Source organism: Acinonyx jubatus, chromosome C1 (assembly GCF_027475565.1).
Source record: "Acinonyx jubatus isolate Ajub_Pintada_27869175 chromosome C1, VMU_Ajub_asm_v1.0, whole genome shotgun sequence".
NCBI lineage: Eukaryota > Metazoa > Chordata > Mammalia > Carnivora > Felidae > Acinonyx > Acinonyx jubatus.
Genome location: NC_069381.1, coordinates 7,898,829 through 7,923,175, shown reverse-complemented (window position 1 = coordinate 7,923,175; position 24,347 = coordinate 7,898,829). Strand labels below are relative to the sequence as shown.

The window sequence follows — 24,347 nt, the reverse complement described above, 5'->3', positions numbered from 1 at the left end:
GCATAGGGTTTCAGGAGGGAGCAAACATAAATGCATCCCCCACCTCCGTCCAGAAGCCATCGTTGTCACGGAGGCCCCCCTCCGGCCTTAGGAGGAAACACAGAAGTTAAGGGTGAGGGACGGAGCCAAGATTCATTCCAGGGCCATCTGTCATCCAGGTGCAATTCCTGGCTCCTGGAGCGTCCTGTCCTCCCTGCCGGAAAGCTGGGGCAAGCAGGAGTCACGGGGTCAATTCCCAGAATCCCAGGGTCAGGGAGGCTGGGGGCAGGGCCGGGCACTGGACAAACAGATCAAAGGTGAGACCATGAGGCTCCAGATCCGGCCTGGTCAGCTGGATGGGTGCACGATGAGGTGAGTGGACCACCGCCCCCCCCCCACCAGCCTCCCCCGCAGGGGCGAGGGGTGAGGACAGGCCTCCAGGCCCTCACCCACCCCCGTGCCGCCGCCCTCAGGCTGCTGCTGATCTTCCTGGGCCTGCTGTGGGGCTCGGCAGCCGCACCCCAGGGCCCGCAGTGGCCCGAGCCCGTGTTCGGGCGCCTGGCATCTCCTGGCTTCCCCGGGGAGTATGGCAACAACCAGGACCAGCGCTGGACCCTGAGGGCTCCCCCCGGCTACCGCCTGGGCCTCTACTTCACCCATTTCCACCTGGAGCTCTCCTACCTCTGCGAGTATGACTTTGTCAAGGTGCCGACGGAGCGGGGGGTGACCCGGACCCTCTCGGGGGCTGGGAGCTCCCGACGAAGGGGCCCCGTGGTCGGGGGGTGGCTGGGCAGGGACACGTGGGAGCGGGGTCTGGCCTCCGAGGGAGGGAAGGAGGGACGGAGGGACGGCGGGCCTTGCGTCTTGCCCTCCCTCCCTGTGACCCCGACCCTACAGCTGAGCTCAGGGACCAAGGTGCTGGCCACGCTGTGCGGGCAGGAGAGCACAGACACGGAGCGGGCCCCGGGCAACGACACTTTCTACTCGCCGGCCTCCAGCCTGGATGTCACCTTCCACTCCGACTACTCCAACGAGAAGCCCTTCACGGGCTTTGAGGCCTTCTATGCGGCAGAGGGTGAGCCGAGAGGAGGTGGGGGCGGGGGAGGGCCCATCTGCGGGCCAGGGGCGACTCTGTCTTGGGCCAGGCCAGCTCTCCCTTCAGCCTCCTCACCTCCCCGAGGCTGGATTCCTGCCAAGCCAGCGGGAGAGAAGTCCGCAGATCAGTCCAACACCATCCCCGGTGCAAATATCGGTGACAGCCATGCCTTCCGCCCTCCGACTGAGCCTGACGGTGCTGAGCCAGGGACATGCCCACAGCCCCCCCTGTGGTGCAAGGGCCCAGGGAGCCCACTTACTCCGCCGAGAACGGACGGCCCGGAACACTGTACTTGTGCGTGGGCCTCGAGCCTGACCCTTGATTTCACATGGCGGCTCCGGGGTGGAGGGGGTCTGCTGTGTGACCTTGGGCACGTGGCTCAACCTCTCTGTGCTCCCCAGGAGGGTGCAGCGGGGTTTGGCGGAACCTGCTCGGTGGGTTCGACCGATCACCCGCTAGCTGGGTGACTCGGAGCAGGATGCTTCACCTGTCCCTGGTTTGGAGAAGGTGGTGATGTCTACCTCCAAGCGTCCCGGGGACGTTACGGTGCCCCTGGGCCTAGAACATGCTTGGCCGGGCACCAGCCTCTTTGAGACATGAGGGGACTCCTCTCGGCTCAGCCGTGAGGCCCCACATCGGCCTCGTCTCCTTCCCTCTGACCACCCGCCTGGCCCGCTCCTCCCCCAGACATCGACGAGTGCCAGGTGCCCCCAGGAGAGGCGCCTCCTTGCGACCACCACTGCCACAACCACCTGGGTGGCTTCTACTGCTCCTGCCGCGTGGGCTACGTTCTCCACCGCAACAAGCGCACGTGCTCAGGTGAGCTGTGGCCATGGGGGCGGGGCGGACACGGCGCCCAGCCCAGCCCCCACCTTGGCCCAGGATACAGCCAGCTCCTCAAGGCCATAGCCGCTCTGCCCGGGGCTCCGGAGGGACCCCTGGCCTTGGCCCACTGGGCACTTCTGGCAGGCCGCTGGCCCACCTTTGATCTTCTGTCCCCTCCTGCCGTGTGTCCCATCCACTCACATTCCCTCTGCCCTCAGCTCGGCCATTGGTCCTCAGCCCGTTCCCTTAAATCGCATGTGTTAGGTCCCCACCGTGTATCCCGTCTGGGCTCCGGGCACCCCCGCCCCCATACAGCCGCCCTGGGCCCCCAGATGGGAAGAGTGGGGGACGCGGGCCTGGCTCACACAAGCTTCCCTGCACAAAACTTCCCAGTGTGGACAGGGCGTGCTCAAAGCGGCTGGTTCCCAGCAGGCCAGCCCCTTCGGCCTCTACTGCCCGCCCCCTCTGAACTCCTGCCAGGCGCCAGGTGGCCAGACGGCAGGAAATCCGGGGGTGTCCTGGCAAGAGGGCGGCCCCCAGCCTCAGTGCTGACCCCGCCTCCCCCTGTTCAGTGTCTCTCTCCCAGTGTCTCTCCCTGTCTCTCTGTTCTCTCTTCCAGAGCAGAGCCCCTAGCCTCACCTCCGGCTCCGGTCTGGGTCGGGCCGAGATTGCTGCAGCCCCCCTGACCGCCCCATCCCCAGACCTAACAATAAACCTGCCTCCACCTCTACTTCTGCTTCGTGTCTCTTGGGGGGCCCTGTGGGGAGAGGGCTGTGGTGTGCACCCTGGCCGCCTCCCCTCTCTCCCTACCCTCATCAAGGCCTGGAGGCACCTCGGTCAGTGGGAGTCCCCTCCACGGGCCACGGGCCTCTTTGATAGAAAGGCTTACTCAGCAGCCCCCAATCCATTTGGAAGATGGGGCACTGAGGCCCAGAGAGGGGCGAGGGCTGGCCTGAGTTCACACAGGGAAACCGAGCTCTCTCTACGCCCCACTAGGTCCCCAGGGGCTGAGCTGGGAGCATCCTGAGACCAGCTCCTGTTCAGAGGATGGCTCCTGTCCCACGTGTGCTGGGCTGGGGGAGCCTGACCCCGAGCACAGAGGCCCGGCGAGATTGTGTTGATGGGGGGTCTGGTCCCCCACACCCAGGGGCTGTTCCCTCTGCCCCTGGGGAGCAGCCACACAGAGCAAGGAAGGCCGTGCTGGGACTCCTCAGTTCTGGAAATCTCCTGGCTCAAATGCCCACACCCTCTGTCTACAGCCTGGGGCAGGGGTGGTCGGACACCTCCCATGGCTGGTATAGACGCTCCCTCAGCAAGTGCACAATCAGCTGGCCCAGTGGGGAAAGGGCACCAGACACGCTTGATCAGTGTGAACTTGAACTTCCCTCAACCAACCCCCCTGGGGCAGAGTCCAGGCCCAGGGTGGGAGGTGAAGTGGACAAGAGAAGGCCCCGCTGTTCCCCGTGGGGAACCAGGGAAGGCTGGACTGCTCCGGGCCGGGTGTGGGCGGGAGCCCCGTGGTGGATGAACTTGGGAGTTGCTGGGGTCAGGGGTAGATAAGGAAGGGATCCCTCACCACCCCCCCCGTCTCCGCCCCCCTCTGTCCCCCCCCAACCCCGCCGGTGACCTCGCTCACTTCTTTACCCCCCGGGGTTGTGACTCTGGCCCAGGAGCCCCAGGGGTGTGAGTGGGGCCTGGAGGATGTACATCCGGGTGTCACCTGTTTCAGCCAAAGCCAGGAAGCCCGAGAAACTCCAGATTGTCCCTTCACCACTGGGGTGGGGTGTTCGGTCCGAGGAGGTGTCTTTGGGGCGGGCCTGCGCGGGGCCCCGGGCCGGACCGCAGTGAGGACAGCCGGACGGGGCGGAGCCAGGCTGCCTGCGCCCCGGCTCACAGGAACACCCCCTCTCTCAGCCCTGTGTTCAGGTCAGGTCTTCACCGGCCGGTCGGGGGTGCTCAGCAGCCCTGAATACCCACAGCCGTACCCCAAACTGTCCAGTTGCTCCTACAGCATCCACCTGGAGGAGGGGTTCAGCATCATCCTGGACTTCGTGGGGTCCTTCGACGTGGAGACGCACCCTGAAACCCTGTGCCCCTATGACTCCCTCAAGGTCAGGTTCCCGGGATTTGGACCTCATCTGGCTCTGGCAGGTCCTGAGGTGACAGGGCCCTTTCTGCCTTCAGATTCAAACAGACAAAGAGGAATATGGCCCATTTTGCGGGACGACGTTGCCCAGCAGGATTGAAACAAAAAGCAACGCGGTGACCATCACCTTTGTCACGGATCAGTCGGGGGACCACACGGGCTGGAAGATCCACTACACCAGCACAGGTGAGGGCCAGTGGGTCTCAGATCCCAGCAGGAAGCTGTTTCGGGAGAGTCAAGGAGCCACACGGGATGGGACTTTTCCTAGCTGGGCCTGGGAAGTGTAGGGGGAGAAAAGGTTTTCCTTGACCCTCTTAGGGTCCCTGGCTGGGTCTGAAAAGTAAACTGATAAAGACAGATCAACAGGAGAAACACGTCCAGATTTCTTTCACGGAAGTTCTACATGGGAGACGTCATAAGGAAAGAAAGACCCAAAGAAACAGGCCTGTGTACTTTTGTGCCGGGTTTGCAGAAAGGTGGATGGATGGTCACGGGAAAAAAATGACACGTTAAGGTCAGTGCGGTAGACTCGGTGGGGGGTGGGTGCTGGGAGGAGGAGTTAGAAAGGCCTGTTTATTTGGATTCTTCTTGGCTCCCTTTGTCTTTAGAGAGAAGGATGCTCCTTCCCTCCTGGCACAAGGAGGGCACCTGTCACATGACAGTACATGAGGGTCTTCTGACTGTGACAATGACAAAGGGCCGGGGAGCAGAGGTCTGAGGGATCTCCCTGTTTCTGTTTTCTCAAACTCCTTCAGTTTAAAAAGATATTCAACATGCCAAGGTGCTGTAGTTTGGGATAGTATGTCCCAAATTCCACCAGAAGACAAAGCAGGCTTGGGGGTGGGGGGGATGGCCTGTGAGAGACAATGGTACCCCAAGAGGAAATGCCATCCGCCCACGTGTCCATCCCTCTCCTCACCCCTCCTCCTGTCCCTCCCTCTTCCATCCACCCGACCAGCCCTCCTTCCTCTGTAAGAGAGGAAAAAATAATTCCCTCCTAAATTCTTAGCTGGGACCAAAAGACAGATTAACAAGAGAAAATCAAACAAGTTTGTTAACAGGTACGTCTCATGCACACGTGGGAGATTACCCAGGGGACAATGGGGATTTAGAACTCAGGCTTCGATAACATCTTCAGCTAAATACAAAAGAGAGGGCGGCGGGGAGCCAGTTATGGGCAGCTGGTGTGACCAGGAAAAGTATGGTAAATGAAAGTAAGGTCCGTAATACAGATTTAAGACCCTGCCTTCTCCGGTGATGAGTTTTCTAGTGACGTATTCATCCTTCTTCTAGGGCAGAGAGGGGGACACGCTTACAAAATGGACGTGTCTTTTGTAAACATAAAGTTCCCTGACAAAAGGAAAACTTCGACTCTGTTCTCAGAGCCTCTCCTGTGTCTGCAATGTCTGGAAATAACCAGCTCAAAACAATCCTTATGCTAAAGAGTCATATCTTGGGGTGCCCTCTTGCACCACCCCTCACGTCCAGCCATCAAAACCAGAAAACGAGATCCCACTGAGCGAATGTGAAGATCTAATTGGTTTCATTAAATGATTCATGATTTGGGCAGCATCCCATCTACCAAGTGGAGGGGAGCTCTGAAGGGGCGTGTACAAACATAGGAAGAAAGAGGGGGCAAGACAGTTATAAGCAAAAGAAAAGAAAGGATTGTTCCAGGCAAGATCACCTTCTCTTAGGGGAAAGAGTATGTCTCCCTCCTTCCCTCCATCCTCAGTGCCTGCCTTCCTTCCATCCACCCACCCATCCATCCATCCATCCTTCTCTCCAACCACCCACCCATCCAGGAAATCAGAGTGCAGGCTTTGGTGTCAGGCTGCCTAGGTGTGTGTCCGGGCACGAACCTGTTGCCTGGCTATGTGACGCCGAACCTCTCACATAACTTTTCTGAGCCGTAATGTCCCAGTCGTCCCAATTAAGAACGATGTCTCCTTCAAAAGGCGTTCCTTCCTGGGCTGATGCAGGGAAGGCGCTGAGCACAGGGTGTGGCTTGGAGGAAGTGATAATTGGGATGATGGGGATTGGAGTCATTTTTTAAACGAGGAAACTGGATTAGAAAAGATTGACCCTTGGGCCACCTTGGTTAGAAACGTGGGAAGGGGCGAGACTGGTCGGGAGGAGGGAGACCGGAGCTAGGAGACCGATTGGTTTGTCCCCGGTTCGTTCATTCTGTAGGTCAGAGTCATAACACATCTTCAACGGAAGTGCTGCTTTCAGAGCAACTCAAAGGGGGAGTCAGGTTTGCGGGGCTGGTGGGTGAAGGGCCAAGGCAGAGCAGAGCAGGGCTCTGGCCTGGGTGCTGGGCAGCCACCAGGGTTGTCCCTGGAGACCGGGGGAGGGGTGGGGGGGTGGGGGGTGCGCAGGGGGCGCTGGTGGGCAGGGCTCTGGGACAGCAAGGGACTGAGAGCCACCCCAGGGCACGGAGACCAGCTGCTGGGGGGACTTAGCAAACCACTGGCGTGGCAGAGGGGAAGCGGAGGGTGACACCAGGCTGGGGTTTGGGGGCTGGAGTGGAAGGCAGTGTCGGGGGGGGGGGGGGGCCTGAGCGCTGTGAGCACGTGCTGGCGAGGGGGAAGCACAGGCTCCCTGAGTGCCGGTGGGGATCGGAACCCTAGGTGTCTCCGGGCTGTTGTGGCGGTCACCCGCACCCACTCTGGCCCAGCGCTCAGCAAGGCACTAGCCTTTACATCCGGCCCTCACGACCCCTAGAGGAATCGGAGGCCCAGAGAGGCTAAAAGTAATTGCTGCGAATGCGGGTCTAAGCTCTTTTCCTCCAAGCGACACTCTCTCTTGGTTTGCGGCAGGGACTGTAAGGTCCCCAGGGCAGAGCAGACGCCCCCCGGGTTCCCCGCTCAGCAACGTCGCTTTCCGGGAGGACCAGGCGCGGCTACTAATCCCGATCGGTGCAATACGCGCCCCACAGGGTCATCTGGCCTCTGGTTTGAACTCTGAAGCGGTCTACCCCACTTGTGGCGAGCTCTCTCTGTGTTAAGTGTTCCGGCTATAAAATCAAGACCTTGAAATGGCTGCATTCAGACTGGCCTTCGAGAGGCCGCATCAAAACCCCTAAACCCGGTTTCCAACCCCCCCCCTCCCCGCGCAGCTCGGCCTTGCCCTGGTCCGGTGGCTCCACCTAATGGCCGCCTCGCGCCTGTGCAAGCCCAGTACGTCCTGAAAGACCGCTTCGCCGTCTTCTGCGAGACTGGGTACGAGCTCCTGCAGGTAAGTTAGCACAGAGCTCCAAGCGCAGCAGGATCATGACCGGTTTTTACGTGGCTGCATATTCGTATCGGCAGATGGGTGCAAGGGGAAAAATAGCTGTGGTCAGCACGGGGCTTTCTTTGGCCCACGATTAGCCACTAACATTCAAAGAGATAAGCTGGCCTAGAAGAGTGAGGTCTATGGAGAATTCTTTCGTTCTTTATGCAAAAAGCTCTAAGGGGCACCTGGGGCGGCTCGGTCAGTCAAGCCCCGGATTGTTGATTTCGGTTCAGGCGGTGATCTCACGGTTTCTGGGTTTGAGCCCCACAGCGGGCTCCATGCGGAGCATGCTTGGGTTTCTGTCTCTCCCTCTCTGTCTCTGCCCCTCCCACCCTCTCTCTCAAAATAAGCAAAATAAACTTAAAAAAAAAAAAAGAAAGGAAGGAAGAAAAGAAGAAGCCCTTTTCTTCTCCGAAGTTGGTGATTAAAATGGATTTTTTCCCTGTTCACACCCTAAGGCAGCTCGAGAGGCCCGGGCTACCACCTGGCATTAAATTAGGCCCCGCCCCCGGTCACGTGACGACCTTTCCGTGCCACAAGTCCCGGGCGCACCAAAGACTAACCGGCACTAGGAAACGGTACATTCTGCAAAGTTATAAATAGTGACCTCTGTGAAGGGTGAGGGAGGATAATTTTTTTAAAAACGCTTACTGTGTTGCTTCAGGGGCACAGGTAAGAGATTAACACGTCCTCTTTATGTTGTTCAAAATTGTCACTGAATCCCAGCGGTACAATAGTTAGCTATTCAGTCCAGTCCTGCGGAGGAGTGAGTCCAAAACGAAGCAAAACAAAACCCGGCACTTTTCCCACCTTGCAAAGTTCCCGGCCAGGGTCTTGGCCCGCAGCTCCTTGGACTGCAAACCTCTTCAGTTTCTGCTGGGGGGTGGGTGGGGGTGGGGTGGAAGGGAAAAAGAACGAACAAAAAACCCTCCTGCTTCCTTGAAAGCATAAAGGCTTCTTCTGCTCTGCCCAAGTGATCTTTCACTTCCAACTTTAAAATAACGTTTCAGTAAGTCAGACACGTTCTCTGCAAACCATTCTAGCAATGACTGAGAACGCACAGGCGAGGCCTAGGAAAGTATTTTTAGTAACTGTCCCCCCCAGCTGATGGCCACAAGGCTAGAAAACTCCGGGCACATTCGCTCCACGCGGGAGCCGGCTGGCCTTCCCCGAAGTTCGGCCACCGCCCTTTGGCCCTTTATGTAAAGAACTGGTGAAAAAGCAGCAGGCACTGGATGTGTCGTGTTCCTGGATTGCAGTGGAGAGCGAAAAGTATTCCGCAGTTGCCGCAGAGGTCACCATTTGATCCCTGCAGCGCCAACACCTCTCTTAGAGAGGGAGAGGAGGTCTGCGGCATCGGCGACACAACGGGCAGAGCTGTCGGCCGCCAGCGCGCATGGGCAGCGAGGCAGAGTCGGGGGTGTGGCCGGTCACGTGGGTGCGGCACCCCCTGAACCCGCCCCCCCCCCCCATCCCGGCACTGCTGCGGGAGCGGAGCTTCGGGGAGTGGGGTCCCGATACAAACGAGTAACGCAACCCTTTCCGGCTTCTTCTTTAGGGTCGTCTGCCCCTCAGGTCATTTGCTGCCGTGTGCCAGAAAGACGGATCCTGGGACAAGCCGATGCCGCAGTGCAGCAGTAAGGCCCGGTGACCCCAGATCCCCGCGCGGCTTCTGCCGCCCGTGCCCGCTTCCGGTCTCTTCTGAAATGGTCCGCTTCTCGGGGACCGGGTTCCAAACCTGCTCCTCCTCCCCGGCCTCTCCGGGCGCTCTTACAGGTTAAACGGGAACCAAGCCACTAGGAAAAGTATCGCCTTTGGACAAGCGTAATCTTTAAAACTGTTTTTTCCAAGTATGAAATCTCCGTGCAGGATGGGAAAGAGAAAATGGCACTTTAAGGCCCGCGATCCCACTGTTAGAACACGCCCGCGGTCACACACGCTCTCACACGTGTGCACAGGTACAGGCCACCATACTGTGGGGACGGGGGTCACTGCGCAGCCACATACACACCAAACTGGAGCGAGGGTGTACTTACCAGCCTGTGAGTTAAGAATCACATCGTAAGTTGTTTTCCCAGCGATAAAATGCAAGTCGAAAACCTAAGTTTACAGAAACCTACAGCGACAGCCTCTTTTGCCCACGTCCCCAAACGACCCCTGAGAGTTTGGAGGTCCGTGCCTTCACGTGCTTTAGCTCCCATGCTGTGTGTGTATCCTAACGTATCTCACTAGTCCACACTCTTTAAGCAAAAGGAGACTCGGTCTGATCGCACGGACTCCCCCGTGTTGTTGGGCTCTCTTTCCACGTCAACCCAAGGGTTAGGAGAATCACGCCCTCGTTAGTGGCTGCGTGGCACCCCCGCCACGGCCTGTGTGCCGTGCCCAGGTCTTTCCGAATACATGCACTGCTGTGGTCAGCGCCCCTGTAAATGTATTTGTGCACACTTTGTGCAAGGGTTCCCACAGAATTCACAGGCAACTGGAACACTTTCACTTCGTAGCTTCAGCCCCACCACCGAGACTACCAATGCTTAGTTCCAAAGCAGGAGAGCCGGCACCACGGGAGCGTTGGGAGCTGGGAGTCCGGCTCCGAACCCCAGCGCGGCCACTTTAATGAAGCCAGGTAGCCGTGGGCACCTCTCTGCGGAGAATCAGAGGAGCACTCGGCACAGAACCAGGCTCATGGCTAAGTTGCTATCTGTGTAAGCTCTGAATGTTCGGAGAAAGAACGTCCAGTGTCGAGTTGTCCAGTGTCGAGTTTTCGACCTCCTGCGTGAAAAGTAGGGCTTCTGGCCTATCACTTCATCTCCGAACCTGGGTAGATCGTTCACACTCGTGTTCTAACGGGTGAGCATTCTAATGCAAATTCAAGGACTAGGACTTCCAGATCTCCTAAAAAGTTAATTTGGGACAAGGAGCCTTAGCACAAACCAAGTCCTCCGTCCTATTGTTGGCGCTCAGGGCCAAACTGCAAACGGAGTACTGCTCTCCAGGGACGCGTGGTTGGTGCCCCGTTCTTCCTTCCTTGAGGCCCTTTTGCCCCAGAATTTCCGTCAGAAGTTAGGGCACGGGCACTAAGGAGTCCCAGGTGGCTTCAAACCCCTTCCTTCTGGAAAGCACCGTGCGGCTCCCACCCCAGGGGCCTCACCGCAATCTAGCCGTTCGAGTCGGAACAGGAGGAAGGCGATGCTTTACGATCACAGTAAGGCCGACCTCTCCATTTTCAGTTAAGAGGGTCAGCGTTGTTCCCACACAGGGGGAGCTTCGGGCCACAGCGCCCGGCAGCACAGCCACCTGCCCGTCTGGCCTTTCGCGGTCAGCGCTGGACACAAATCAGGTTAGTGCGACCTGACTCCTCCCTCTCCCTTTACCAGTTGTGGATTGCGGCCCGCCGGAAGATTTACCCAACGGCCAAGTGCAGTACGTCACAGGTCCTGAAGTGACCACATACAAGGCGGAGATTCAATACCGCTGTAACGAGATCTTCTACACGATGAGATCAGAGGATGGTAAGCAAAGTGCTCAAAGCTGGGGGTGAGTGATTTGGAACCTAAACCCTCGGGATCTGAAAATAAACTTTAGCCAACATTTTTGGCTAAGGTTGCAGGGAAGATTAAAAGGCACTACCCCCACCCGCTAAGTGAAGTATTACAGCTCAAGTGACTTTAATGTCAATTTGCAAGAATCTGAAAACAGATCTTATCTAGTAAATGACTACTACAAACACACAATATATTCCAAATGGTTTAATTTAACAAGTCAAAACCTTATCATTAAGCACTTGAGATCTTGATACATATTCAAGTTACACATCTAAAAGGTTTCCACTTTGCAAGCAAACATGGTTAATGCAGAGACCTCCTATTTATGAAATCATGTAAAATGGTTATTCAGACACCTCTCTTTCCCGATGATGCTCCAGAATCAACATTCTTCAAGGGGCTATTCAAGCAAGTGACAACCACCTTCTCCATGCAGTTAAACATTTTTGCTTTTCCAATGATTTGCAGGTAAATATGTGTGTGGGGCTGATGGATTCTGGACGAGCTCCAAAGGAGAAAAATCGCTCCCAGTCTGTGAGCCTGGTAATGGATACATTTACACAAGAGACGCGTAATTGATGGAAAGTACAGCTGGGCGGGAGGCGAGCGGAGCTCTGGCTGGTGTTGGGCAGAAATGGAACCTCAGCACTTGGCTCTTACACCAAGTTATTATTTCCAGATAACACGTTCTCACTCTCCCCTTTCCATGCGGAGGGGCTGCTAGGTGCCGACTGCACGTCAGTCATTGGACTATTTTTGACTTCACAACTAGGCGAGCGTAAAAAATGAAACGATTTTAAGAATTATCTTGAACCATTTACATTTATAAACACAAGTCCTGCTGTGGAGTTAACTTTTTCTTCTCTGTGAAACTATTAAAACCCAAAGCTAATAACTCATTTCCCTAAGCAACTGTCTTCAACGACATCTAGTTTTTAAACATTAATGCAATCTGCCTTTTGAATAGTACCCCCAAAAAAATTTTTTTTTTGCCAGAATTGGCTCTGAAGATGTAGTTGAGTACAGCGATTAAAAAAAAAATCAGAAAGGTAATAATGTATTCATTACTCCTGCGTTATCTGGCTTAAATTAGTTTTCTTAAAAAAACTACATCTTAGCTGACACAACATTTGTACGTTTTAGTGCAAGTATTCTGCCACAACAGGAGACATATTTGCTACATTAATGAGTGTATTTAGTTAGCAATACACACAGGAAAATTTAGTTTGGAAGAACCAACTAGACTAAAATAGTAATTTCCGAACCTGAAGGTTCCTGGCTACAACTGCCAACATTCTGATTTGCAAAACGTTTAAATGTTCAAAGGCAAAAGTGATTTTGCAAATCCTGCAACAGTGACCTTAGTTCCTGCTTTCCCAGAACTACAGGGTAAATACCCCATTTTACAAGCAGGAAAACAGAAGCAATGAAAAGGTTATTTCCTTTCACTGGATTTGTAATCACATCACCCCAGTACATCAGCCCAGACAATTCCTGTCTGCCCTATTAATACTCCCTATCGTGTAGGCCAAATTATTTCAGCAAAACAAATTAGTTTCTAAAAGCTAATTTTCATACACCTCATTTTCTGAGGAGCTAATGCTAATACCAAAAGGTTTCCTCCTCAGGTTCGAACTGTGCCGTTTTAAAGCAGTCTCACTTGCCCGTGTGGGTGGACACCCACCAATTCACCCGATGATATTTTTGGATGATATTAAATAGGTACAATTCCAAAGTGGGAATGATTACGGAAAAAAAACACCACTGGGTTTCTATAAAGGCTCTATATATCTGCTTCTTTCCCTAGTTTGTGGAATATCAACTCGCACCGAAAGAGGGCGTATATATGGAGGGCAAAACGCAAAGCTTGGCGACTTTCCCTGGCAAGTCCTATTACTAGGTCGAACTACGGCAGCAGGCGCACTCCTACAGGACAACTGGATCCTCACAGCTGCTCACGCTGTGTATGAGCAAAAAGAAGATGCCTCCTCCTTAGAGATCAGAATGGGTGCCCTGAAGAGACTGTCAGCTCATTATACACCAGCCTGGGCCGAGGCCATTTTTATACATGAAGGCTATACTCATGATGCTGGCTTTGATAACGACATAGCACTGATTAAGTTGAAGAACAGAGTTGTAATCAATAGCAACATCCTGCCTATCTGTTTGCCACGAAAAGAAGCCGAATCCTTCATGAGGACAAATGACATTGGAACCGTGTCTGGATGGGGATTAACCCAAAGGGGTTTTCTTGCCAGAAGTCTAATGTTTGTTGACATTCCAACTGTCGATCACCAGAAATGTACTGCTGCGTATGAAAAGCAGCCCTATCCAGGGGGAAGGGTGACAGAAAACATGCTTTGCGCTGGCTTAGAAGGCGGGGGCAAGGACAGCTGCAAAGGGGACAGTGGAGGGGCATTAGTGTTTCTAGATAACGAGACACAGACATGGTTTGTGGGAGGAATAGTGTCCTGGGGTTCCATGAATTGTGGGGAAGCAAACCAGTATGGGGTCTACACAAAAGTTGTTAACTATATTCCCTGGATCAAGAACATAATTAATAACTTTTAACTCGTTGTGTCTTCAATCAGAAAAGGATTCTTTTTAGAAACCCCTTTAAAAGACCGTAGCAGCAACGTGACCCGAGAGACATTAACATGGCAGTTACTGCCCTACCGCCAAAACCAAAAGCAAACTTCGGGAAAGAAGGCCACCACAGGTGCCCCTCCCTTGCGGCTTCTCACCGCTTCCTGCCGGATTCGAGGGGACACAGGCAAGGGAGATCACCTGTGCCAATCCCACAGAAAATCACCAGTTAAATCTGCATTTCATGACTTACAAAGTGCAGTATCTGCACCAGATATCTGCATTTCTATAAACTGCCCGTTCATGTTCTCTGACAACTCTTCCATTGTCTGGGGACTTGTTCTTGATCTCTAACAGAGCTTTATATATTATAGCAGTACTGGTTCAGGGATAACCTAGAATCGTGATTTTGTAGATAAAACGGAAACATCAACACTTCAGGTTAGGTATTGACTGATTCCCATGTGCAAAACCAATGCCATCAACTGGCGAGATATAATTTTTCACTTACCCAACTGGCAGACAAGAAAAACACAGAACAGCACCATTTCACATTGTCAAAGACAACACAGGTTTTCTAAAGGACAACTTGGCAATGTATCTGAAAAGCCCTGAAAGCATGCAGTCTTTGACCTAGTAACGCCAACGCTAAGACTTTAATTCAGCTGTGAGGATGTTCCCGGCACTTGGAAATAATAACCTAAATAATGTTCAAATTCAGAAGACCGCTGAATCAAATGTGGCAATTCCTTAAGAAGAACTACGACATCAGAACTAAGTGGCCATAGCAAAGGTAAGTCTGTAGTTTTTTAATTCTCACAATGAACACGAAAATCCTTGGGCATACCTAAAACAACAGATCACAAATCACAAGAGCTGAGTATAGAACTCATACACAATGAAGAGCTCCTCTCCTGGCACTCAACAACAAATTATTCTAATTATCACATACATCTTTGGAATTATCAAGCGGTTAAGATACTTTCCCTAAGGACACAATTTAAGCTCACCTAACCTTAAAGATCTCAGGTCATTTCGGCTGGCTATTCCTCCTTCAAGTTTTAATAGCTAACACTTAACAGAGTTTCATTCTAGCCAAATATTTACCACTCATGTAAAAATTCATCTTGAGTTTCTGCCTGATTCCTCTTGTGCATATTAAAGGGGAACTTCTTGAGACTTTTCCAAAGTAACTTTCCATCACCTTTGTCACATATAAAAAAGAAATTGAATTTTTCCAGTAAGACTCCAGACACTAAACTGTGGTGGCAACAAATTTTTTATTCAACTGGTTCAAAAAAGTTTTAAGAATGAATGCATTGAGATGACCAAATAAGACTTTTAATTTTAAAAACAAATCTTTGCCAAATAGTTTTACTTCTAGACTTCATTTCTTTCTTTCTTTTTTTTTAATTTTAAGGGTAGAATTAAATACCCACAGCTACTAGTACCACAAACATTGTTAACAGAAGGCTGCTACACATTGAAAGCCTTCTAAGACCGGAAACTAGATTCACAACAAGTGCAAGTAAGGGATTAAAACCATGCCATTGACAAGTGAACTTACCCCTGGGCTCCTTGAAGGCTTGTCAGTTTAGTCTTTGGAGGTCCCCGAATACCATTTTAAGTGTTACCAAGTTACTGCTGCTGAGTAACAGTGCAAGTGCTAAAATGCAAAATTCAGATGGTACAGGGTTTGGAAATCATGCAATGGAGATGCAGAAAAAAATTAAAACAATGCAAGATCCTTTTACAGAGGAAACTGAGTAACGAAACAACGTGGCGATCACAAGTCTAAAGGACGACTTCATTTCTAAAAGCTTAAAACACGTAACTTGAAAAATGACAAACCTAGTTATCATCATCTAATTAGAGAAGGGCATCAGGTAAGCTACCGACACAAAAATGTTAACATTCTTCCATCAGAAAACAAGCTCAACTCTCACAGCAGTTACATAAAAAGTACAACAGAGAATCATAGATTATTGCTTTTACATACTGCACAATGCGCCGTGAGAGTCTAATCTGAGTTTTCTGTCAACGATTTCATTCAACGTTACTCTATTCCCCCACCTGTGGAGGACAAAGCCCATTTCACTTAACACTTTCAGACAGACATCCCACCCTGCTAGTTCTTAAAGCTATCAGGCTTTGTAATGGATTTCAGGCACAAGATAAATTTGTGGTTTCTTCTACTTTATCCCTACTGCAATTAATTCCACTTTTCAAATCCCAAACTAGAAAGGTGCTGAAATGCCCTCCTTTCCAACTGCTATGCTTTGCTACAAAGCATTTGAAAATAATCAACGTTGTTTTTCCCACTCCCCCCAAATAAGAATATTTTTAGAAGGCATGATTCCCAATGGAGATTCATACAGGCCATGTAAATAGAACATCACCCAAATGCACAGAGGCACTAATAAAAAAACTGGAGGGTACTGCTTACCATTTTAGGTGCGGTCACCCAGACTTATTAAAAACTAGGTTTAAAAAGAAAAAAAAAAAACTTTTCACTTTGGACAATGCAAGAACATAGCAATTAAGTCTGGGTATCAGGTGTCAATGCATGACAGGTGATGAATCCATTTGACTTGAGACAACTTTTCAAATAAGTTTATTTGAAGCAAAATAAACTACTGCCAAGAAACTTTATGAAAGTTCCATCTCAAAAGGGTCAAAAAAGGGGAATTAACTGCTATGAATTCTTTGCATTCAGGGCTGCAAAACAAAGACACATATTATTTAAATCAGTTTTATTTAAGAATTTCCAACATTGACAACTCTTATAAAAAGCATCCAAGCACAGGACACAGAACTGCATCAAACAGCATTCTTATGGGTAGCTGACAGACATTAGAACTTCCACCCTTCGTGGCGACACCCCGAGCTCACTGGTGAACTCTGCTTCCAAGTACTCCTGCAAAGCACACCACAAGCTCAGTCCATGTTCTCAACCCACCAGCTTCAGTTCACAGGACCACACTTACAGATCAGGAACAGAAGAGAACACACACCATACAGCATTCACAGCAGTTGACAAAAGGGGAGGGGAAATACAAGTATCGTTTCACTTAACACATCCAACTAACGGGGTTATCTAAGAACAAAACTCACTTAAAGTCTTCCAACAGATGTGGATGTCCTTTGAATGCAAAAAACATTCGTACGTTATTTGCTATCATTGCTCTCTGCACACTCTCGCACCAAAGCCACAGGATTGAGAGACACATCTCGCCAAGTTAAAAAATATCCATTATGCACCACCAAGTCTCTGCACGCGCTCTCTCCTTTCCTCGCTCATACTAGCCTTTCATGCCTCGGCACCACCATCAATCCCACACAAGGTTTCAAAAGTTCAAACAGCCTTCTGGTTCCATATCACAGCCTTGCGTTCATAGCGTTGATACGACTCCATGAAATAAAGAGTAGCGGATAAAAATGGGACACCCACCGTCAAAGACGCAGCCTGTGCAGTGTGATGACGAAGTCTTGAATGAGAGAGCATGTAGACGGAAGTATTCCTATGGCAGAATATTTACAGCACTACTTTCAATGAAGTGCTTCTTCCATAAACATTTGAAATGAGATGAACTGCAGAGATTAAATGAAGGCTTCATATTGTACTTTTGCATATGAAGGGAGACAAGTGTTAAAAAAAAACAAAAACGAAAACAAAAGAACCAAACACTGTGACACCATGATCTCCAAAAAAGGAGATTTTCCTACGGAAAAAAAATTCATATGGTGGGGTTCAAATTAAAACAAGGAGAAAAGAATGTAGTTCTAATCAATGGTTTCCATTTTGAACATGCAAAGAATTCACTTGACAAGTCCAGGGATAAAATATTACAGGAGAAACCTTTTGATATCAATTGTAGTGTGTTGGGTTTTTTGTTTTTTTTAACCAATCAGGCAAACAGCAGTTCACTTTCAAACACTCAATATTTCAACCCTTTATGTAACAAAACTTATAAAATTCCTTTAGCTTTTCCTCTTTTTCTAAAGAAAAATGTCAAAAATACTGCTGAATATACTCCACACTGAACAGACCAATTCTGAAAATTCTCGGTACATATGTATTTTACAATATACTTACCATGTGTTTAGAAAAATTTGAATTCCCACCAGTCTCTACCAACCCCACCGTCTACATTCCCCAGCCCGAAGATTTAGAATCCATGCTTGAGCCAAAGCCTCCGTTAAAACCGCTGCCTGACCCTGCATTTGATGCGGATCCCCAACCGATCGCTGCACCTGAATTAGAACCACTATAGGAATTATTTCCAGAACCAAAGGCCTGATTTGGCTCCCTCTGCATGTTGCCTTGGCTTTGGTTATTACCCGATGGGCCTGACTGGTTCTGCTGACTGGCTAACATGCCCATCATGCCCCAGCTGCTCTGCAGTGCCGCCTGGGCAGCCGCCATCATTGCCGGATTAATGCTAAAAGCGCCAAAGTTCATCCCCCCACCCATATTACTACCTTGATTGTTTCCCAAACCAGCTCCACCCCCTCGACTGTTACCAAAACCACCCTGATTCCCAAAGCCACCTGGATTACCACCAAATCTTCCACTTCTTTCTAACTGTCTATTGCTATTGTGCTTAGGTTCAGCATTGGATATATGGACGCTGATTCCTTTAATGATCAAGTCCTCTCCACAAAGAGACTGGGCAACCTATAAGAAATAGGGGATGTAAATAAAGGAAATTAAACCATTGACTCATGCACCAGAGTAGCAATCAAACTTAGATCTCAAGCCAGTGTCTACGTGGGAGGAAAAATAAGCTCATTTCATTTAAACCCGTAAAATGGACTTTAGCTGTAGTAACAGCAGCACGGACTTTTTCAGCTTATCTTCAAAAGATATAAAACACTCCCACTTAAGCGCCACATCCTGAAAAAATACCTAAAGGGTTTACGACGACTATCTAGACCCATACATATCCCAAAGCTTACAAGGTGAGAAAGCTCAGCTGAGGACGGCAATCAGCGGGATGGGAAATCTTCACGACAAATTACCCAGTCAGAGGACTATCATTAAAGAGAAAAGTACCTGATCGTCTGCAAACGTCACGAAGGCAAAAGCCCTGAACGGTTTGGGAATGAAGACGTCTACCACTTCTCCATACTGGCAAAAAAACTGCTGCAGCTCATCGGCGGTCATGTCCTCTGTACAGCGCCCAACAAACACCTTCCTGCTTCTCAAAGGCTCATCTGGGCTTTGCTGGTCAAATCGAAAGGGAAGAAAAACATGAGAAATATTTTAGGAGCTATGAAAAGAGCATCATGATAGAGGACGTAACGACAGCGATCTGCCTTTTACATGCGATTAGTCATTAAAAAGGAGATACGTTCTTCTGTATTAACACTTCTCTTTAATGCTTCAGCGAAGAGTAACATTTTATTTTTTGAAGATTTTATTTTTAAGTAATCGCTACACCCAACACGAGGCCCAGACGCACAACCCGAAGATCCAGAGTTGCACCCCTACAGACTGAGCCAGCTAGGTGCCTCCAAAGTCTTAAGGTTTCAAGTTCAAAAAGGTTTATTTGGATTAAGGAAAGTCAACGACTGAGGAACGCCCTAGCAAAGATGGTAACTCTCCAAATAAGTCTTGCTTGCTAGGAACAAATTAGGCCTTTGTGACAAGATTAATGTGTTCTCACTGTCTTTGTGCTTTAACACGTAACCACGTAAGAAACTGTTCACCCACCAGAAATAACAAAGAAAAAAAAAAGAATAAAATGAACGAAGTTTCAGTAAGAGAGGTAATAAACTATTTCAAACAAACATAAAACATTCAGCATGCATTAAGGTCCTAAGGCTTTAACGAGACAAAATGTTTCAGGAATATACCCGCCACTACCTTTTCCAAGTACATTTACTATTATTCTACAGTGTCTTCTAAGGGAGTTTTGTCAAAATTTGACAAAAATTCCCACAGCAAAATTCCCAAAGCAGAGGAAAAAAGAGTAAAGTACCTTAGAATTAGGAAGTTTACAGTCACACCATCGTCCGTCTATCATATGTCGCTGTGACATTACTTTCACCTGGGTTTCATATTCCGTAAAACGAACAAAACCAAACCCCTTTGAATGACCAGTTTTGAGATCTTTCTTGACCTAGGGGGAAAAAAAAAAATCACTGAAATTTACTAAAATCTCACACACACCCAAATCAGAGTTCCTTGGTAATTTGAATGGCTTCACTCAGATGGAGTTGCTTAATTAAAATTTAAACCAAGTTATTCTTGAAGTAAAAACAACAGGAGAGTAAATGTTGAATCCAGATCATGTTAATAATCATGTTATGAAACAGAATTTTAACAACTTGGTTTACAATGCAAAGATAAATTAGATCTAACATTTACATTTTTTTTTAAACTACTTATTTTTGAGAGACAGAGAGGGAGAGAGAGAACACGTGCCTGCACAGAGTGGGAGAGGGGCAGAGAGAGGGAGACAGAGGATCTGAAGCCAGCTCTGTCCTGACAGCGAGAGAACGATGCAGGGCTCAAACTCACGAACAGTGAGAGCATGACCTGAGCTGAAGTCAGATGCCTAACCAACTAAGTCACCTAGGCACCCCTCTAATGTTTACATTCTTAAATTGGAGAAAGAGGAAATGTGTTTTTATCTTTCTTTAAAAGTTATTTTAGTAATCTCTACACCCAACATGGGACTTGAACTCACGACATGGAAATCAAGAGCTGCACGCTCCTCCAACTGAGCCAGCCAGGTGGCTCCCCCTTTTAAAAAAAAAATAGGTGTTTTTTTTAGGGACCCAGGGTGGCTCAATTGGTTGCCTGGCTTTTGATTTCAGTTTAGATCATGATCTCAGGGTCCTGAGTTTAACCCCTGCATCAGGGTCCACACCTGCGTGGGGTTCTCTCTCCCTCTCTTTCCCTCCCCTACTCACGCTCTCTTCTCAAAGTAAATAAACTTAAAAAAAAAAAAGTTTTTTTTAATCTCCCAACAATCTAAGTTAATATAGAATATATGCATAAAGGGAAAGAGTATAACCCAAATTTTTAAGTGAGCTCTAGACCCAACATGGGGCTTGACATCAAGAGTCACACACTCCACCAACTAACCCCGCCAGGCACCCGAACCATTTCGGCATCCCCTATGCATGCATGTAACAAATGTTAAAGACACTATCTGCTGAACATGAAGGGCAGTGTCACTAAACTGCAGGAATTCGGGGAAAAGAATTCACTGGAGAAGAAAAACTGTCAAATGAAATCAAAGTTCACCTGAACCATAAGAACCTCTCCAAAGGTACTAAAATATTCTTTTAGATCCTGTTCAGTCGTTTTCCACGGGAGACCCAACACTATTAAATCAGATGTTTTCTGGACAGCTCTTTTCACTTTCACTGCTGAAGAAGCATCCGTCTCGTCCATTTTTCTTTTGTTATCTGAACAAAAGGAGCAGAAATCTCTCAGTGAACTCCCCATTTAACACTTCTTAGGACATATTAACTCCTACACCTAACAACGACAAGCAAAAAGATTCTAAGAACAATAAGATACTGAAAACTTTTGGCAAGGAGTGACATCAGCTCTCAAAGACAGAAGGAGGGACTGAATAAGTGGCTGAAGGGCTTTTCTGGTGCGAATGCAGGGACTCCCTCCCACCTCTGGTTTTGCAGGATCTCAAGATTACAATGGTTTGTTCTCTCCTCTCAAAAGGCACATCAAAACAAAACTAATTCTACTTCATTTTGGACTTTAAAACACATTAAGAAGGAAAAAAAAACAGGTTAAAAAACAGTGCTGTAATATCTTTATGCCTACTAAACATATCTGCTTACCTTAATGCCTGTAAGTTAAAAGTTACGGACCAAAACACAATCAACTTTTATCTCCAGCTGTGGATTTTAAGGGTAATTTCAATTTTCTTTTTCTTTCTTTTATAAACTTTCAACAGTGAACTCACATTGATTTTGTAACAAAAACCAAAATCTTAGGTTATTTTTCAAGACCAGTATTTGGGGGGCACCTGGGCGGCTCAGTCGGTTAGGCATCTGACTTTGGCTCAGATCATGATCTCAGTTTGTGAGTTAGAGCCACATGTTGTCAGGCTCTGTGCTGACAGCTTGGAGCCTGCTTCTGGGATCGTGTCTCCCTCTCTGCCTCTCCCCCACTCTCGCTCTTGCTCTCTCAAAAATAAACTAACATTAAAAAGCAAACAAAAATCCTCAGTATTTGGAAGAGGAAAGGAACTAAGTGAGATTTTTATAAAGACTATTTTTTAGAGCAGCTTCAGGTTCCCAGCAAAACTGAAAGGATGGCAGAGACTTCCCACACACCCCCTTTACCTTCACACATGGATAGCTTCTCCCCATTATCAATAACCCCCCAAACCAGTATGGGACATTTGTTACAACCGATGAACCTGTACTGACGCGTTATCATCTAAATGGCATTTTATTTTTTAATGTTTGTTTACTTTGAGAGCGAGCATGGGGAGGGGAGAGGGAGGGAGGGCATATCTCAAGCAGGCCCCTCACTGTCAGCGCAGAGCCCTACACGAGGCTCGATCTTGAGAACTGCAATATCATGACCTGAGGCAAAATCAAGAACTTAACCAACTGAGCCACCCAGGTGCCCTTACATGACATTTTAAATTTGGGTAAATATTAATCTGTAGCCAATGGCTCGAAAAACAGCATACGAAAAACAAAAAACAAACAAAAAAAAACCCCAAGCTGCTGTTAAAAATGTTCTCAAAGTGTAAGTCAAAATATTGCATACTAATCAAAAATGATACTTTGTTGGTATCACGTTAAAAATGATACTTTGTTGGTATCGCGTTTTAACAAAAGAGATCAACTACAGCAAATTCCTTCTGCTGAAATGTACCTACTTCCTTGGCACCATTCCTTCATATTTCCTTTTTTTTTTGATTTAGAACATCAGTGATAAGGGGCAGTGAGAATAAGACCAAAACCCCAAATTATAGTTGCACTAATTCAGATTTGGGTTACAGCCATCGATTTAAGGGGCAAAAACATCAGATCAACTGAATGACTGATGGAAGCCTGCAAGGACCAAAAACCAAAGCAAAACATCAGGGCACCTGAAAAGAATCTATTTACAAGAGGCTGATTACTGCAAAGCATTCTCAGCGGTTCCTTAAATTTGGCATTAACTTGGCAGCATCTGTTCACATAATACATAGTTTTCTCTCTCAAAAAAATTCTGTATTTCCAATTTTCACTAATTAGGACTAGCAGCTAACAGTAACATTTAAAGAAATACTTGGGTTATAGGAGATGTTTCGCCGTGAAACGAGGCCATGATCGGACTTAGAATGAGAAACAAACGCTTGAGCGTTGCAAAGCCAAACGGCAACGAACCTTTGGGATAGTTGACAACATATACCAGATTTCCCCAGCCGGCTTCGGGAGCATGCAGAATTCCTTCCACCAACCGGACGCCTCTCATACACTGAGACACTGGATTCCTGTAGCGCAGCCCACAGGCCCCTGGAAACTGGGCTGTAACCGTGGACAGCAGCACGGTCCCGTCGTCTTCTGATGGTATTTCAATGGGCTCGTCGTTCTCATCTTCGGTTACCCGAATATATTCAGACATCTTCTCTTAGTTTTCTTAAAGGAAAAAGAACCATTAATGACCGACACTCGAGTCAGAGTAATTGTTTCCTTATCATCACCTGGTTAACACCACCACCACGTCCATGTTCCGGGGACATCTCTGCCGTTTGGGCTCTTATACGCGCGGGTTACCACCGAAACGAGGCAAAGGCAAGGCCAGTGATTCTTAACAAAACACGATGCCTTGCTATTTCAGTCCTGCTATAAACACTTGCCGCATGCCTACTAGGCATCAGATGCTCAACTGAAAACAGTCAGTCGCAGGTGGCAAGGTGGTTACTGGGGGCGGGGGAACATCCGGAGAGGATACCAAACAAGCAGTTATTTATTACGGCCCTGATATACGCTGCCAGAAAGAAGTAAATAATCATCCTGGGGGCTGAGACGTGTGTGGGAATAAAAGCTGATGTCCCTAAAAACCAGATGCAGAAGCTGTGTCTTGAGAAACAGCAGCAGCGAGCCAGGTGAAGAGAGCAGGAAGAAAAGTTCCTCCCTGTTCCTCACTGTGGGACTTCCGGGGGCTCCCCACACTCGGGCAAGGACAGCGACAACAGGTCCTTCGCGACGCGGGCCGCCACCTCCCACAAGCCAGCACGTGGTGGCCGAAAGAGGGGTTTTTCGGCGCGGCCCGAGGACCAGACGTAGGGGCACAGGGCCCAGGCTGGCGGCGTCCCCCGGCGCTTTGCGAAGCGCCGAAAGCACAGAGCCCTGCCAGGGCCCGGAAGCTCCGCCCCGGGCTGCACGGCACCGCAGGCCCAGCGTCCCGGCTTCGGCGCCGGCTGCCACCCAGCGCCAGGCCCTTAACGTCGCGCCCGCGCGAGCCCGCTCGGGCAGGACCAGGCGGACCCGGCCCCACGGCTCCCTTCCCGGGGCGGGGGCGGAAGCCGCTGCGTCTGCCACGGGCCGCGGCGTACGGAGGCCGAGACCCCCAGGGCGTCCTCGGTGAGAAGCGGCCGCGACTCACCCGTTAGGCCGCTGCTAGGAAGCCCGACAGGGAACCCGAAGCAGCGACGGTTCCAGGAACAGCCCAGCTGCCGCTTCGCTCCCACAAAATGGCGCTAGGGCCGCCTCCTCCCCCCCGCCGGCCGTCGTCCTCTCCCACCGGCTCCCCGTCGGGAGGGGAAGGACGCCGCACCGAGGCACAACGACCTTCTCCCCAGAGCGGCACAGCTCCCTTCCGGGAGGCTGAGCAAACAGAGCGGACTTCAAGGCGACAGTAAAACCAGCACCTGAGCCTGAGAGGCTAAAAGTTGACAAAAATATGGAGGCG

General features: G+C 49.6%; 2 protein-coding genes across 16 annotated transcripts; one reads left to right on the top strand and one right to left on the bottom strand.

Moving 5' to 3' along the window:
* Window positions 1–144: 144 nt before the first annotated feature.
* MASP2 (MBL associated serine protease 2) lies at window positions 145–15,959 on the top strand. 4 transcript variants are annotated; one of them, XM_027060429.2, is made up of 11 exons: window positions 145–351; window positions 453–684; window positions 877–1,054; window positions 1,763–1,894; window positions 3,815–4,011; window positions 4,085–4,232; window positions 7,168–7,286; window positions 8,884–8,962; window positions 10,700–10,834; window positions 11,336–11,410; window positions 12,675–15,959. In XM_027060429.2, exons 1-11 carry the CDS (start codon window positions 305–307, stop codon window positions 13,436–13,438), a joined length of 2,106 nt encoding a protein of 701 aa, XP_026916230.1. In that variant the 5' UTR covers window positions 145–304; the 3' UTR covers window positions 13,439–15,959. The 4 variants fall into 4 exon arrangements, with proteins under 4 accessions (XP_026916230.1, XP_026916231.1, XP_053063071.1 ...); XM_027060430.2 differs by lacking the exon at window positions 12,675–15,959 and having other exon boundaries at window positions 216–351; window positions 11,336–11,962; XM_053207096.1 differs by lacking the exons at window positions 7,168–7,286; window positions 8,884–8,962; window positions 10,700–10,834; window positions 11,336–11,410; window positions 12,675–15,959 and adding an exon at window positions 4,365–4,405 and having other exon boundaries at window positions 216–351.
* Window positions 14,844–24,347, bottom strand: TARDBP (TAR DNA binding protein). Of its 12 annotated transcripts, none has more exons than XR_008292062.1 (8): window positions 24,042–24,344; window positions 22,820–23,071; window positions 20,712–20,875; window positions 19,438–19,578; window positions 18,510–18,680; window positions 18,005–18,131; window positions 16,905–17,044; window positions 14,844–16,370 (listed from the first exon to the last, which is right to left on the bottom strand). XR_008292062.1 is itself a non-coding variant. In XM_053207111.1 (8 exons), exons 2-7 carry the CDS (start codon window positions 23,055–23,057, stop codon window positions 16,907–16,909), a joined length of 909 nt encoding a protein of 302 aa, XP_053063086.1. In that variant the 5' UTR covers window positions 23,058–23,071; window positions 24,042–24,345; the 3' UTR covers window positions 14,844–16,171; window positions 16,905–16,906. The 12 variants fall into 12 exon arrangements, 7 of the variants coding, with proteins under 7 accessions (XP_053063086.1, XP_053063084.1, XP_053063089.1 ...); XR_008292064.1 differs by having other exon boundaries at window positions 14,844–16,171; XM_053207111.1 differs by having other exon boundaries at window positions 14,844–16,171; window positions 16,905–16,974; window positions 24,042–24,345.

What these genes read in the sequence shown, in the direction of transcription:
- MASP2 (XM_027060429.2), top strand. Translation starts at nt 305, where the DNA reads ATGAGGCTCCAGATCCGGCCTGGTCAGCTGGATGGGTGCACGATGAG. An exon ending in GCCCCTATGACTCCCTCAAG is followed by an intron (nt 4,012 to 4,084) that starts GTCAGGTTCCCG and finishes TTCTGCCTTCAG; the next exon opens with ATTCAAACAGACAAAGAGGA. An exon ending in GATCCACTACACCAGCACAG is followed by an intron (nt 4,233 to 7,167) that starts GTGAGGGCCAGT and finishes CTCCCCGCGCAG; the next exon opens with CTCGGCCTTGCCCTGGTCCG.
- TARDBP (XM_027060432.2), bottom strand. Translation starts at nt 23,057, where the DNA reads ATGTCTGAATATATTCGGGTAACCGAAGATGAGAACGACGAGCCCATT. An exon ending in GTAAACTTCCTAATTCTAAG is followed by an intron (nt 18,681 to 19,437) that starts GTACTTTACTCT and finishes CGATTTGACCAG; the next exon opens with CAAAGCCCAGATGAGCCTTT. An exon ending in TGACGTTTGCAGACGATCAG is followed by an intron (nt 18,132 to 18,509) that starts GTACTTTTCTCT and finishes TATTTCTTATAG; the next exon opens with GTTGCCCAGTCTCTTTGTGG.